Source organism: Theobroma umbraticum, unplaced genomic scaffold (genome assembly GCF_002168275.2).
Source record: "Theobroma umbraticum cultivar Fairchild unplaced genomic scaffold, ASM216827v3 scaffold_31.0, whole genome shotgun sequence".
Classification (NCBI taxonomy): Eukaryota; Viridiplantae; Streptophyta; class Magnoliopsida; order Malvales; family Malvaceae; genus Theobroma; species Theobroma umbraticum.
Genome location: NW_018397283.1, coordinates 1129897 through 1143485, shown reverse-complemented (window position 1 = coordinate 1143485; position 13589 = coordinate 1129897). Strand labels below are relative to the sequence as shown.

At 35.9% G+C, this 13589-nt stretch overlaps 3 protein-coding genes across 3 annotated transcripts; 1 reads left to right on the top strand and 2 right to left on the bottom strand.

The window, feature by feature from the left end:
* Nucleotides 1-220: 220 nt before the first annotated feature.
* On the bottom strand, nt 221-1094 carry LOC110428410 (uncharacterized). Its single transcript, XM_021444257.2, has one exon. It carries the CDS (start codon nt 645-647, stop codon nt 330-332), a length of 318 nt encoding a protein of 105 aa, XP_021299932.1. The 5' UTR covers nt 648-1094; the 3' UTR covers nt 221-329.
* A 1565-nt stretch (nt 1095-2659) lies between these two features.
* Nucleotides 2660-3413, bottom strand: LOC110428338 (uncharacterized). The gene has a single exon (XM_021444151.2). The coding sequence runs from the start codon at nt 3172-3174 to the stop codon at nt 2848-2850; it is 327 nt and encodes a 108-aa protein (XP_021299826.1). The 5' UTR covers nt 3175-3413; the 3' UTR covers nt 2660-2847.
* Nucleotides 3414-8573: 5160 nt separating this feature from the next.
* Nucleotides 8574-13589, top strand: XYL1 (alpha-xylosidase 1). The gene is made up of 3 exons (XM_021444024.2): nt 8574-8860; nt 8990-9672; nt 11419-13589. The coding sequence occupies exons 1-3, from the start codon at nt 8625-8627 to the stop codon at nt 13284-13286; spliced, it is 2787 nt and encodes a 928-aa protein (XP_021299699.1). The 5' UTR covers nt 8574-8624; the 3' UTR covers nt 13287-13589.

The window sequence follows — 13589 nt, the reverse complement described above, 5'->3', positions numbered from 1 at the left end:
AGTTTAATTATTGAATCAAAATGTTAAAGTATTCGATCGATTTTTTTAAACCAAAGAAATTTCGTTAATTGTTAATAATGCTATTTTCTAATCAATAATGATTTACTTTTAATAATTTTATTAACATTGTTATCCATTAATAATTAATTGCATCAAACCCATTCCAATTAAAATGCTCTTCTTAAAAAGCAAAGGAAAAATGAAAAAAAGGGTTAAAAATAATTATTTTGCATGTTATGGTTTCAAAGATTACAATTACAAATTTTTCTTCTTTAAAAGCAAAGAAGATAAAAAGGACAGTCCGATCAGTGGTAGGTTAATTCAGAAGCTTAGGAAGCAGGCTCCAAATTAAGATCCAAACCCGAATCCTCTGCCGAATCCTCCCGCTTTCTTTCATTCTTAACGTCGTGATCGCCCCCGAAATCCTCCAACAGAAAACTCGGCCTCCAATCACCTTCACCCCTCAACGTACGTCCCCCGCGGTTAGCCTTCTCGAAATACTTAACCGCCACGTGTATCCTTTTCAGAATTGCGAAGAATTCCTCCATCTCCTCCTCTTCCTCCTCCGTCACGTTCGCCTCCCCTCCATTGGCTCTCTTTCCCTCCTCCTCGCCGTCATCCCCCCGCTTCCTCTTCTCCGATTCCATGAAAAAAAAAAGACCAGCGACGTATGATGGACGATGATGAGAATTAAGTAATCCAGCTTCTGCATTATATTTATAGAGCTATTTTCCTTTTGGGAGGTGACGGATGGGGTGTTGTAATGAGTCTGCGTCATCGAAACGACGACGGATGACATCAGAAACGTGGAGCAGCCTCTGTGGGAATCCCATTCTTCTAATATTAAATTGGTTTTTGAATAGACGAACCACAAAATTCTTGCCTTTTCTTTTGGTCAAGGTGCCACTAATTCTTCCCTTTATTTTTTTTTTAAAACATTTTTATTATTTTTTTCTCAAACAAAGAAGAAATTTTTTAATAACAAATAAACAATATTATATTAATATCTCGATATAATACAAAATATTTATCGATTATAAAGATAGAACAAAATGCAAGAATTTTAAACCGAATACAATAATCAAAACAAACACTTACACCCAGTTTATGCTACCAATAAATATACCTCACACACCGTCTTACTTCGTGAAGAAATATGATTCTAATGCAATAAAAAAAAAGATTTCATATAAGCAAAATATAATTGTCGCTTAATATTTGACATGTAATTACAGAACTGTGTAGTGAGCACAAAGAAGGTCATTTTAAGCAGCATACGCCAATTTTTGGAAAGATATTCTTAATTTAATACCCAAAAAAAATATTTGACATGTAATTCTATATATATATATATATATATATATATTACTTTTCTTGTATACTTTACTAATGGTATGTGAAAGAAATATATATACACCACAAATAATGTTCCATAAGATAGCGTCAGGATTCTTATGTTATTGAAATTAAGTCGGTCAACTAATGCCATTGAACAAGGTCATCTAGTTGAGGCCATTGTCATTCAATACTACATAAATTTAATTATTTGTTTGAAAAATAACATCTTTCTTTCTTTTTCAATTATAATAATCGGGACGAATGACTGTAATGGTCGGGCAGTGCACAAGTTTAACACTATTAGCTTTAGAATAAAACTTAGGTAAAATTCTTTCGGTACTTCTATCTCGGTTTTCTCGATAAAATTAAATTGCGTATTTAAAAGTATTGAATTGATATAAACCACACATCAATTTTATTTTTATTATTTTGTCAGTTTTATTAATTTATTTTTGTCAACGTACTAAATAATAATAATTTCGATCAATTTTATTTTATCAATTCGTTATTTTTAAAAATACTCGAGAAAAAATTTTGAGAGACCTTACCACAAATTCAAAATCACATCCTTAATTTTATGTAGGACTTTTTTTTAATTTAAAATCAGACTTTTGAAATTAAGGAATTTCTTTTTCTCAAAAAATATTTCACTTTCAATTAAAAAACAAAATTAGGGTTACAAATGAGGTAAGCCAAGCATCTTTCTCGTCGAGAACCTGGCAAAAACGACAATTGGAATATGTTGATATGTCTTTTGATAAAAAATCGTAATCAGGATCTTAAACTGGTATCCGAGGTGGCAAGCATGGAGTGGTCTAACGACTTGAATAGAATTAATACGACCTTACTCGAATAGGATGTCACGTGCATTTCCTCGTTCTTTTATTGAGGGAATTATATTTCGTATAGAGACTGCCTAGTAGACTTTACTCCATTAATGTAATAGTTTTATTTTATTTTCCTTTTATATACCCACAAGTATAAGCCACAGTTAGTAGTTAGGGGTGCAACTACTACTGTTATTTAGCTTTATTTCATTGTTTGTAAAAATCATATAGCTCAATGACTCCTTAATAAAGAAATTTATTTTTTGATAAAAAAAATTCGCTGTCTTATTCTTTATTCATTTTTAAAGAATTATCTCTAAATATTTTTTTCTCTAATTAAAAACATTTAATTCTTTTATTTTTTTATAGTATAAAGTTTTTAATATAAAAATAAATCAGACACAACTTTTTTTTATTTTCAGTCTTTTTAAAAGTTAAAAATGAATAAATATTTAGAGTATGAAAAACAAATATTTAAAATGAAACAATGAAGCAGTTGGAAGGGCAATCAATATGTACTAAATGAGTTTAAAAGCAAGGTAAAAAATAGCAAAAAAGGCTATACAATAATTTCTGCATAAATTTATAATTAAATAGCATTAAAAATTAGAAGGACCGAGATAAGATCCACCCTGCATCGTAGATCCGTGCATAACAACCATTATCATAAGGAAATGACTAATTAAAACGGGTCTGTACCTGTACCCGGTTCCTCATTCAAGTCCAAGCCCACATTCTCCTCCTTTTTACCACCGTCAACTTCAGCGTTCCGCCCCAAATTCAGCGACTCCGCCTTTCCCAGCTCCGTCAAGCTCCGCACGTCGCCGTTAACCTTCTTGAAATAATTTACCGCCACGTGCATACGCTTGAGGATCGCGAAGAATTCCTCCACCTCCTCGTCCGTCACCGTCGTCGTCTCCTCCTCTCCGTTGTCATCCCATCTCGCCCTCTTCTGAGACTCTTTCAAAACGGCATCGTTGAACTCCGACTTTCGCTTCTCCCCCTCCATCTCCTTCCCCGTCTGACACCTGTCACCGTCGTCCTCTTCTCGAATTTTCAGTTTTGTCAAAGAAAAACAAACAGTAGGGAAACATTCGGGTGGCAGTGGTGATATGATTTATATATAAGAGCAGAGAGGACGTTAACGTGACAAGCCGGGAGTTGCATTTTGATGACGTGGCGGGATTTAAGTGGGGGTGATGAATATTTCCCGGGACACAGGTGTAGGAATTGAAAGGGGTTCGAAGATATTATGTACGACGGTCGAAGTGACGTGTTGTTAATCGGTAGATGACGACAGTAGTGTGGCGACATCTTAATAGGTGTGATGTGATTTTGTGAAGTGGGCGGTGATGGTTGGACGGGCCCTTTTCGCTGACTCAAGCATTCGATCGATTTGATCCAACGGATCTTAAAATTACAAAATTTAAATTAATTAAAATGTTATAACATTAATAATAATGGATAGTATTTTTTAGTAATATATCATTAATAATCGATTTTTCCAGCGATTCAGTTGCTAATTTAGATATCGAAATTCAAATTAAATAACTAAATAAATTGAATCAAATAATTTATTAAAATCAAAATGGAATTATCATATCAAAAGAATTATATGCTATTGATTTCTATATATTTATTAATTTATATGATTGGAATTGATTAATACTCACCATATTTGTAATTTTAAGCAATTAAGGATAGCAAGCAATATTAAAAGTAAATTTACATGATTTTATTTAGTTAGAGCACTTGAATAAAAAATAATAATGTAAAAAAATTGAGTTCATCAATAATTCATTTAAATTCAATTGACAACAATTATGAATTTTAAAATAGTACGATATCTTATTTTCATTAATATTAACTACACAACTTCAAATTCAAGAAATTGAACAAGTTAGATGCTTTTGTTGTATTTTGTCTTTTACAAAACAAGATAAAAAGAAAAAGATCGAAAATAACATATACTATAATGTTTATAAAACAAAAAGAATCACGACAATCTTTTATTTGTGTTTGCGTATTTGTCACTTTTAATCAAATTATTTAAGTAAAACTAATTTTATTAAAGTTGATTAAATCTTATCGATTACGTCAATAAATCATATCACGAGCATAATTGACTATATATAAATGTGTATATTGCAAACTTAAAAATTGATTGGAACCCTCCTTAATTATTTCCATTTAATAGGAAAAGAACAACTAACCTTTTCTTCGGGGCCACTCTATGTTACCGAAAAAAAAAAAAGGCATAGTGTCCATCAAAGCATAAATAGTGCTTTGTTGGGACTTACCTTATTGTGATGTTTCATCGAGTCATGCGAATAAAGTGAAATTCATCAAAGATCCTTTGATATTTTGTCCAATCCTACAATTAGAAGTTAAATCCACCCTAAGTATTGCTATCAAATTCATAGACAAAATACCATTATCGGCAGGCTCAAGGGATGAACTTCAGGCTTCATATTCAACTACTTGCGAGTAATAGGCAAGCCCAATGAACCCATTACTCTATGTTTTTCTTCTGTTAATGGAGATTGGGAGGGAGGGATTGTCATTACTTTTCAAACTATGGGACCAGATGAGCACATACAAGAGTGATTGATCCGAATGGGACCAAAAACCCAATGTCAAAGTTTCATTTCTGTTGGGAAAAAGTAAATGCTGAGGGTTGCAATCGAACCAATTCGTGGCCCGCTGTTGCTTTCACCCATGCCCTTTCGGTCAGCCAGGAGGATCATTTTGATGGAGATGAAGATCGAGGTGCCCTGTTCTGATGAATCCTGACAATGCTAAACGGGCCAATTCCCTTGTCAGGTCGCCCAGTTTAGCCCTTCTAGCTGCGGTGGTGCTGTTGAAATGTGCCCACAGTTGAGGCTAACGGTTTTTATCTTACCCCAGCACGCCCCCCCCCCCCCCAAACGTAATCTTGGGCTGATTCTGGTCTGAATTATGGTCCATTCCCTGCCATTGTCCACCATCCAACAACCAGCATGAATGCCAAAATACGCATGAGTTTACCTTAAGATATGACGTTGATTTTGCCACTTCACAACGACAGGAAGGAGGAGGCGATATGGCATGATCATTGCTGAGAAAGAGAGGCAAAGGCATACATGATAGTGTCTAAAAGAGATTTGAAAGGAAACCAAGGCAAACGGCTTGGATCACCGACATCCATTCAATTTCCATTGCATAGAACAAGAAAGATACCTCCTAGCCGTCTGTGGAGTGGAGAGATCGTATGCAGAAAGCTATATTTGATCGAGTTGTATAGAAGAATTAATTGAACTTAGAGCTAGCACGTACACATACACTCTGTTTGCCTTTCCACAAACTGACAAAACCACGCACTGACAACTTCAACTTGCTATATATAGCAATTGTTTTCTTCAATTTCTTCACATTAATCTTGCTTACTAATTATTAGGAATTATATATACATGTATGAACATTTAACCTAGATTGATCTGTGTTATATTTATATATTCAGAATATTTTAAACTTAATTCATATAAGATTTTTTTTATACCATCACTTTAATATTATGCAAAACTTATCACATAATATGAATTTTATATTTATATTTTTTTGTTTTTATATACTTTGATAACTGACTTATCAAGTCATGAACAACACCTGTCCTAACTGCATGGACACCCGATGCAGTCCGGCGATGTGGCTGGATCCTGATCAGTCTGAACTGGTGAATATTACAAGACCCATAACTGTGGTCTGGTCTGGAGATGATTCCAAACTGATAGCATTGGTCCTGTAAAGAAGATCTGGCATTCAACAGTCAGTCGTAACCCAATCCTCAAGGCGCGGGCCACACAGCGTGATTTGCGTTTTGATTACAAAAAAGATCAGATCATACCTCAACCTCTTGCGAATCCATTGGCATACATAGCCCTTACAACAAGCTACTGATCAGAACCGTTAGGTCTATGTTTATGTTCACGAAGATTTGCTGTACGTTCAAGACGTTTTAAACTTCACAAACCGTTATATAACGGTTATGTTATACGTGAAATTGTTCACTTGAAAAACCCAGAAATAAAAAAACCGTTATGTTATACGTATGATCAAATAATTTAATTAATTTGTTTCTATATTTAAAATATAATAGAATTTAAATATTCATTTTGTTACACACTATTCCCTATAATTCGTGTCTGGCTATAAACTTTATTAGTTTATGTTAATATAATTTTTATTTGTACGTATAATCGCTTCAAAAGACAGTTTCCCTCATTAAATGCAGGATTAACAGAGCATAATCCAAAGAAGATATTTGTCGCCACGTTCAAGGATCTTAGTTAATTTCAATTAAGCTAATATCCTATGCTTTGCATTGTATGCTTGATTCTCGCTGACGTTACATATATTAAAATTTACAAACATACACCTGCGGGAATAACGCTTTATAAGCGTAATATAATCTTGGCACATAATTGGATCACTTTAAATAAATAATAATGAATCAAATCTTGGATTATTCCATCTGATTAGTACTAATGAATTTGTCTAGAACGGACGCCGTGTGCAAGGATTTTGAATATATATGAAACATATTATTTATTTTTTATCTTTTTTTAATTTTCATAAAACATAGAAAAAAAAACAGAGGAAATATATATGACGTAAAAATCGAAATATATGGATCTAAAGACAAAAGAAATTATCATTTTTTGGATATCAATTGAATATATATATATATATATATATATGTGGACAAACTTAGAGGCAGAAAATGGCATTAATTATTAATGGAGGGTCACGAGACTTTGTTATGATCAGACACAATCACGTTTAGGAATTCTTGTTCTTACCCGTCTTCTGTCCTTTTTTCAATCAAAGGAAATATATACAAACTAGTATTAATTTTTCTATGCCCATGCATAATTAAAGAACAATTTCAATGAATTTTTATTTGGAAAATTTGGGACCACCGCCATTGTTTGATCTTTTCCAAGGCTTCTTCAAGACAAACTCTTGCATCCTTTGTCTCCCCAGACTCAGCCATACCTTAACGTATAAAAAAAAATATTTATTGATCGTACGCGATCGGACAAATAGACAGTCAAATTATGGAATATTTTAATAATTATTGCCACCGACGTTTTAACTGAGATGAATTAAGAGATTGGAGAGTTAATTTTGGATATGTTGATAAGTATATAAAATATATAAAGTAATCAATCGTAAAATCCTCCGAATATCATTCTGAAATGATCTTGTTGGCAAGAGAATAGGGATTTCAAATCTGCAACTCTTGATTTCTTATTTATAATTTTGTTCATCATCTAATCTTTTTGAAGAACTTCCTATACAAGAAATTAGATATCAGCAAAGATACCGAAAGATATATGGACAGATAAAAATATAGGGATAAATATAGTAAAATGATAGAAAAAATAAGAAAATTTGTGATAAATGTAAAAATTTAACACGTAGCATATTAATAAATATTTATATTGTCAAAAATATAAATAAATAACTGTCATATCGACTACTAGTACTTGATCTTATTCTTGTTCCATAATCATTTGAATATACTAATAAAGCTAAAATTATTAGTAAGATTACTCGTTAGTCTTACTTATTAATCTAAATTTTCATGGGTATTTTACAATATATATATATATATATCAATGCATGGATAATTATTTAATTTTATTTTACTAGATCTATAAACTAAGTCTCCTGTTTAAACCTCTGTTAAAAGTGGCTTGTTAGGGGATACTCACCTTTTAAAGTGTTGTCACAACTGGTTTACAACTGTTCATTCATTTTTTTTTTTTACTTGAGAAAGCTAAAGAAAATAGGCTGAAAAGTGCTGCTTCATCCTTTTCTTTTGCCATGGAAAAGGCAGTAAAAAAAAAAAAAGAACTTAAAACATTTCTTTGTATTTGTTGGAACTTGGGGGTGGGGAGTTAAGCCTTGAAGCCCCGAGAACCATGGGTTTTTAAGTCTTGAGATCTTTCCTATAAAATATTTGGTCACTCATGGTTTTTTCATGGAAACTGAATCTGAACTGAACCAGCTAGGATTCTTTCTGTTTATGGATTGGATTTGCATTGGATTCTACCTCATCCAACCTCTACCATAAATTTTCTACCTTTATCTGATACTTACCAACAGCTGATATCTTGCAAAAAGTCATTTCTTGGGGTGGTACCATCGCATACGGGAAAAGATATACCGAAAGATATTCTGTGAATTATTAATCCAAAGTTTAGCACAATCAAAGCCAGTGATGGAAGTAGGACCACTCTATATAGAAAAAGGATTATCAAAACCGGAACGGGGGACTCTGGCCCCACAGACATCATCATCACGTGTCTAAGACCACCCTCTCTCATGCTGCATCCAATGACTTTAGTACTTTTTAACTCTCTCTGCTGTTCCTAAACTCAAGTCACTCTGCTCCTCTCCCGCTTACTGTAAGCGATGTCCTCTCCAAGTTCATTACTTTCTTTGAGTTCCCTCTACGTTCTTCTCGTTTTGATATCATGCTTTTCTGGAGGGTGCTCTTCTTCCTCTTCCACCCCTACTAAGATTGGCAAAGGCTACCGTTTGATCGCCATTGAAGAGACCCCTGATGGTGGCTTTCTGGGTCACCTTCAGGTCAAGCAAAAGAGCCAAATTTATGGCCCTGATATTCCTCTCTTACAGCTCTATGTCAAGTGAGTTGAAATCAGTAGTCATTGTTAATGTTTGCCTGTTTTGCGTGTGCATTCCTCTTGATGTTTCGCACTGTTAAAACCAACTGTTTCTTAATCAAAATTTGTTTTTTTTTTTTGGTTCTTTTACAGGCATGAGACTCAAGATCGTTTGAGGGTATACATAACAGACGCAGAGAAGCAGAGATGGGAAGTTCCATACAATCTTTTACCAAGAGAGCAACCACCTTCATCGAAACAAACGATTGGGAGATCAAGAAAGAACCCTATAACAGTCTCAGAGTTGTCAGGGTCCGAGCTCATATTCTGCTACACCGCTGACCCTTTTAGCTTTGCAGTGAAAAGGAAATCAAATGGGCAGACCCTTTTCAACTCCAGCTCTGGTGGATCAGCCTCATTTGGAGAAATGGTGTTCAAAGACCAGTACTTGGAGATTTCAACTCAGTTGCCCAAAGATGCTTCACTGTATGGACTTGGGGAGAACACTCAACCTCATGGAATCAAGCTGTATCCAAATGACCCTTACACATTGTACACAACCGATGTGTCGGCTATCAATCTCAACACTGATTTGTACGGGTCCCACCCTGTTTACATGGACTTGAGGAATGTGGGTGGTGAGCCTTTTGCACACGCTGTTCTTTTGCTGAACAGCAATGGCATGGATGCGTTTTACACAGGGACTTCGTTGACTTACAAGGTTATCGGTGGTGTTTTCGACTTTTACTTCTTTGCTGGACCCACTCCCCTTGGCGTTGTTGATCAGTACACCTCTTTCATCGGCAGGCCTGCTCCCATGCCTTACTGGTCTCTCGGTATGCGTTCCACTTTCTCAAGTCTGTTTTCTGGCATTGTGGTTTATGTTTCTGTATCTTGTTTTAGTGTTTATTTTATGTTCTTCACTTAGGGTTTTGTGTTGGGTTTAACTTGCTACTAAATGTGATCCTAAGGAAATTGATGGAATTAGGTCCCACTTGCAGTCCTATGTCACTAGGGCGATTTCGAATTTGTTCTTTTTACAAAGACTAAATAGGCAAAGGACTGAAGCTAAAACCAATGGACTTGACTAATAAAATATTTGGTGGAATGACTATATCCTTTATTCTTTATTGAAAAGCAAAAGGTTAGGTTTTGATGATAGATGTTGCATTATTAAACCTTATGCTGCATAATTTGGTATCATAATAGGCAATCTGCCGGTGTATGATCGTATAGGGATGGGTAAGATCTAGGGGATATAGTGCCATCCGATTTATGTCTTGTTGGCAAATGTAGATTACTGATATGATCTCTTAATCTGCTGGATGCATGATTTGGGATGTAGATATTTTGTCCCCATTTTAATATGGGTAGGTGGATTGGTCCCATATCTGTTTTACTTTATTGTCTTTGTTTAAAGCTCCATCCATCTATGTCTTGGCATATTAATTCTCCAGAAGCAACCTTATAGATCTACAAAATCTTTTTTCCTTGATTGATGATAAAATGACTTCTGGCGTTTTTTAGGTCATAGGCGATAACCATCACGCGATTAAGTTCACGGTGCTCATTTTATTTTACTGTTAGATATTTCATTTTAGAAACAGAATAACTTTGACCTGCTAATCCAATTAGTAAAAGGCAACTTGTTGACTCCTCATGAAGACACTCCCTTTCTCAGTCTTTACCTGTCTCCTCCTAAATATCATCTTCCCTACATGAGGTGGAAATGGGATGGCCACTTTCACATCGTTATCACAATGTTGTGATAATTGCTTGGTAGGCCCTAACTTGATGCTAACCTTAGATGTGTGCACCCTCAAGCATTTGTTTACGACATATGGTCCAAAGCTCTGTTTAGAGTACTTAGCATGTGGGGTATCTAAAGTGAACTAGTATGTGCTGCCTTTATATTATAGCACCTTTTGTGTCGGTAGATGCATGATCAAAGTAAAAAACTAGTACTTCTGCACCTTTTACCTCAGCTAAGGCACCATGTGTGAATACTAAAGAGTAAAGACTCTCATGTGACTCTGAGGCTTGTTAGTGACAATTGCTTTCTCATGTACTATCACACAGCTTGCAAGTGATAAATATCATAAGATAAAATTGATTAATGTGTTTGTATGTTGGCACTAGCTTGTGGAGTTGCCACTGCTTGTCATGAATTATAGGTAAAATGGTAACATCTGTACTTGAGCTACGGAAATCCTTTGCAGTCGTGTCGCTTAGATGTCGCTAGAAATTTACTGAATCCTGATGCCATTACAATCTTTGACTGCAAATTATCACCCCAACACATGATATGAACTTCTTTCTTCATTTTGTAAAAAATGGGACTAAGTTAAAGAGACAAGAGAACAACAAATATATTTGGTCATTAGATTTTCATTTTCGTGCCAATTGACGCTTGCACCGGCACTTTAGAGATAATTCAACTAACTCCTCAAGTGTTTTCTTCTCCTACTGTACTGTTGCTAATGCTGATAATTAAACAGGAGGTGCTTGAAGGCCTTTTTTCATTTGTAGTCAAGATGAATAAAATATATTTCTAATTTTGTTTGTATGCATTTGATGTACAGGGTTTCACCAATGTCGATGGGGATACCATAACCTCTCTGTAGTTGAAGATGTTGTTGAGAACTACAAGAAGGCTAAGATCCCGCTTGATGTGATCTGGAATGATGATGATCATATGGATGGCCATAAAGACTTCACCCTCAACCCCAACAACTACCCTCGTCCAAAGCTTCTGGCATTCCTTGAAAAAATACATAACATAGGCATGAAATACATTGTCATTATTGATCCTGGAATTGCTGTTAATTCTAGTTACGGTGTTTATCAAAGAGGCATTGCCAATGATGTTTTTATAAAGTATGAGGGTGAGCCTTACTTGGCCCAGGTTTGGCCAGGGGCTGTTAATTTCCCGGACTTCCTCAACCCTAAAACAGTTGCATGGTGGGGCGATGAAATTAGACGCTTTCATGAACTTGTCCCTGTTGATGGGCTCTGGATTGACATGAATGAAGCTTCAAATTTCTGCAGTGGGAAGTGCGAAATTCCAAAGGGCAAGCAGTGTCCTAGTGGGACTGGACCTGGTTGGATCTGTTGCTTGGACTGCAAGAACATAACAAAGACAAGATGGGATGATCCACCATACAAGATAAATGCTTCAGGGTTGCAGGTGCCAATAGGGTTCAAAACTATTGCCACTAGTGCAGTTCACTACAATGGTGTTTTAGAGTATGATGCTCATAGTCTTTATGGCTTTTCTCAATCCATTGCAACTCACAAGGCTCTCCAAGGGCTTGAGGGCAAACGACCATTTATATTGTCACGCTCTACATATGTCGGTTCAGGAAAGTATGCTGCGCACTGGACAGGTGATAACAAGGGCACTTGGGAAGATTTGAAGTATTCAATATCTACTATGCTGAATTTTGGTTTATTTGGGGTTCCAATGGTTGGTTCAGATATATGTGGGTTCTATCCTGCTCCAACAGAAGAGCTGTGTAACCGTTGGATTGAAGTCGGTGCTTTTTACCCCTTCTCTAGAGATCATGCAAATTTCTACTCCCCGAGACAGGAGCTGTACCAATGGGACACTGTAGCCAAATCTGCTCGAAATGCTCTAGGTATGAGGTATAAACTTCTCCCTTACCTCTACACGATGACGTATGAGGCTCATATAAGCGGAGCACCAATAGCCAGGCCCCTTTTCTTCTCGTTCCCTACTTTCGAAGAGTGCTACGGGCTGAGCACCCAATTCTTGCTAGGAAACAGTCTCATGGTGTCTCCAGTGCTTGAGCAGGGCAAAACAGAGGTTAAAGCACTCTTCCCCCCAGGTTCTTGGTACAGTATGTTTGATATGACACAAACCATTGTGTCAAAGGGACAGTACTTTACCCTTGATGCACCTTTGAATGTGGTTAATGTACATCTGTATCAGAATACCATATTACCAATGCAGCAAGGTGGGATGATCTCTAAGGAAGCTAGAATGACGCCATTCAGTCTCGTAGTGACCTTCCCTGCTGGGGCTACCAAAGGACAAGCCAAAGGAACCATTTATCTTGACAATGATGAACTTCCCGAAATGAAACTCGGAAACGGGTATTCAACGTATGTCGAATTATACGCAACCATGAACCAGGGTTCCGTGAAGGTCTGGTCAGAAGTTCAGGAGGGCAAATTTGCTTTAGAGAAGGGCTGGAAAATTGAGAAGATTACTGTGTTGGGATTGGGCGGAAGTGTAGACACATCTGCTCTCGAAATCAATGGAAGTCCAGTAGCCCCTGGTACTTCCAATGTAGAGCTGAGCTCACTGGAACAGAAGCACCTGCAAGGCATTGAAGAAGACAAGAAGACGACTTTGAAGGTAGAGGTTGCAGGTTTGGATTTACCTGTTGGAAAGAACTTCGCCGTGTCCTGGAAAATGGGGGTATAAGGTTGATGATCAAGATCTTCTCCAGACTAAGTGGTACTTTTTTGTTTTTTCTCTTTTCATTGTTGATGATTTCCTGTTCCTTAATTGTGGTTCTTCATGGAGAGGAGATGAGCTTTAAAGTCTGTTCATCCTTTCCCATGCAACCAAGCAAAAAAAAACCCAGAAAAACTGAGGTTTAAATCTTCATTGCATGCTTAGAGGCTCTTCCATTGATGTTGTAGTTTAAAATGCAGTAATGCAAATTTGAGGTCTCCTATATTAATGTAATAATACCTTCCAAACTAAGTTGAATTTTTATTCCAA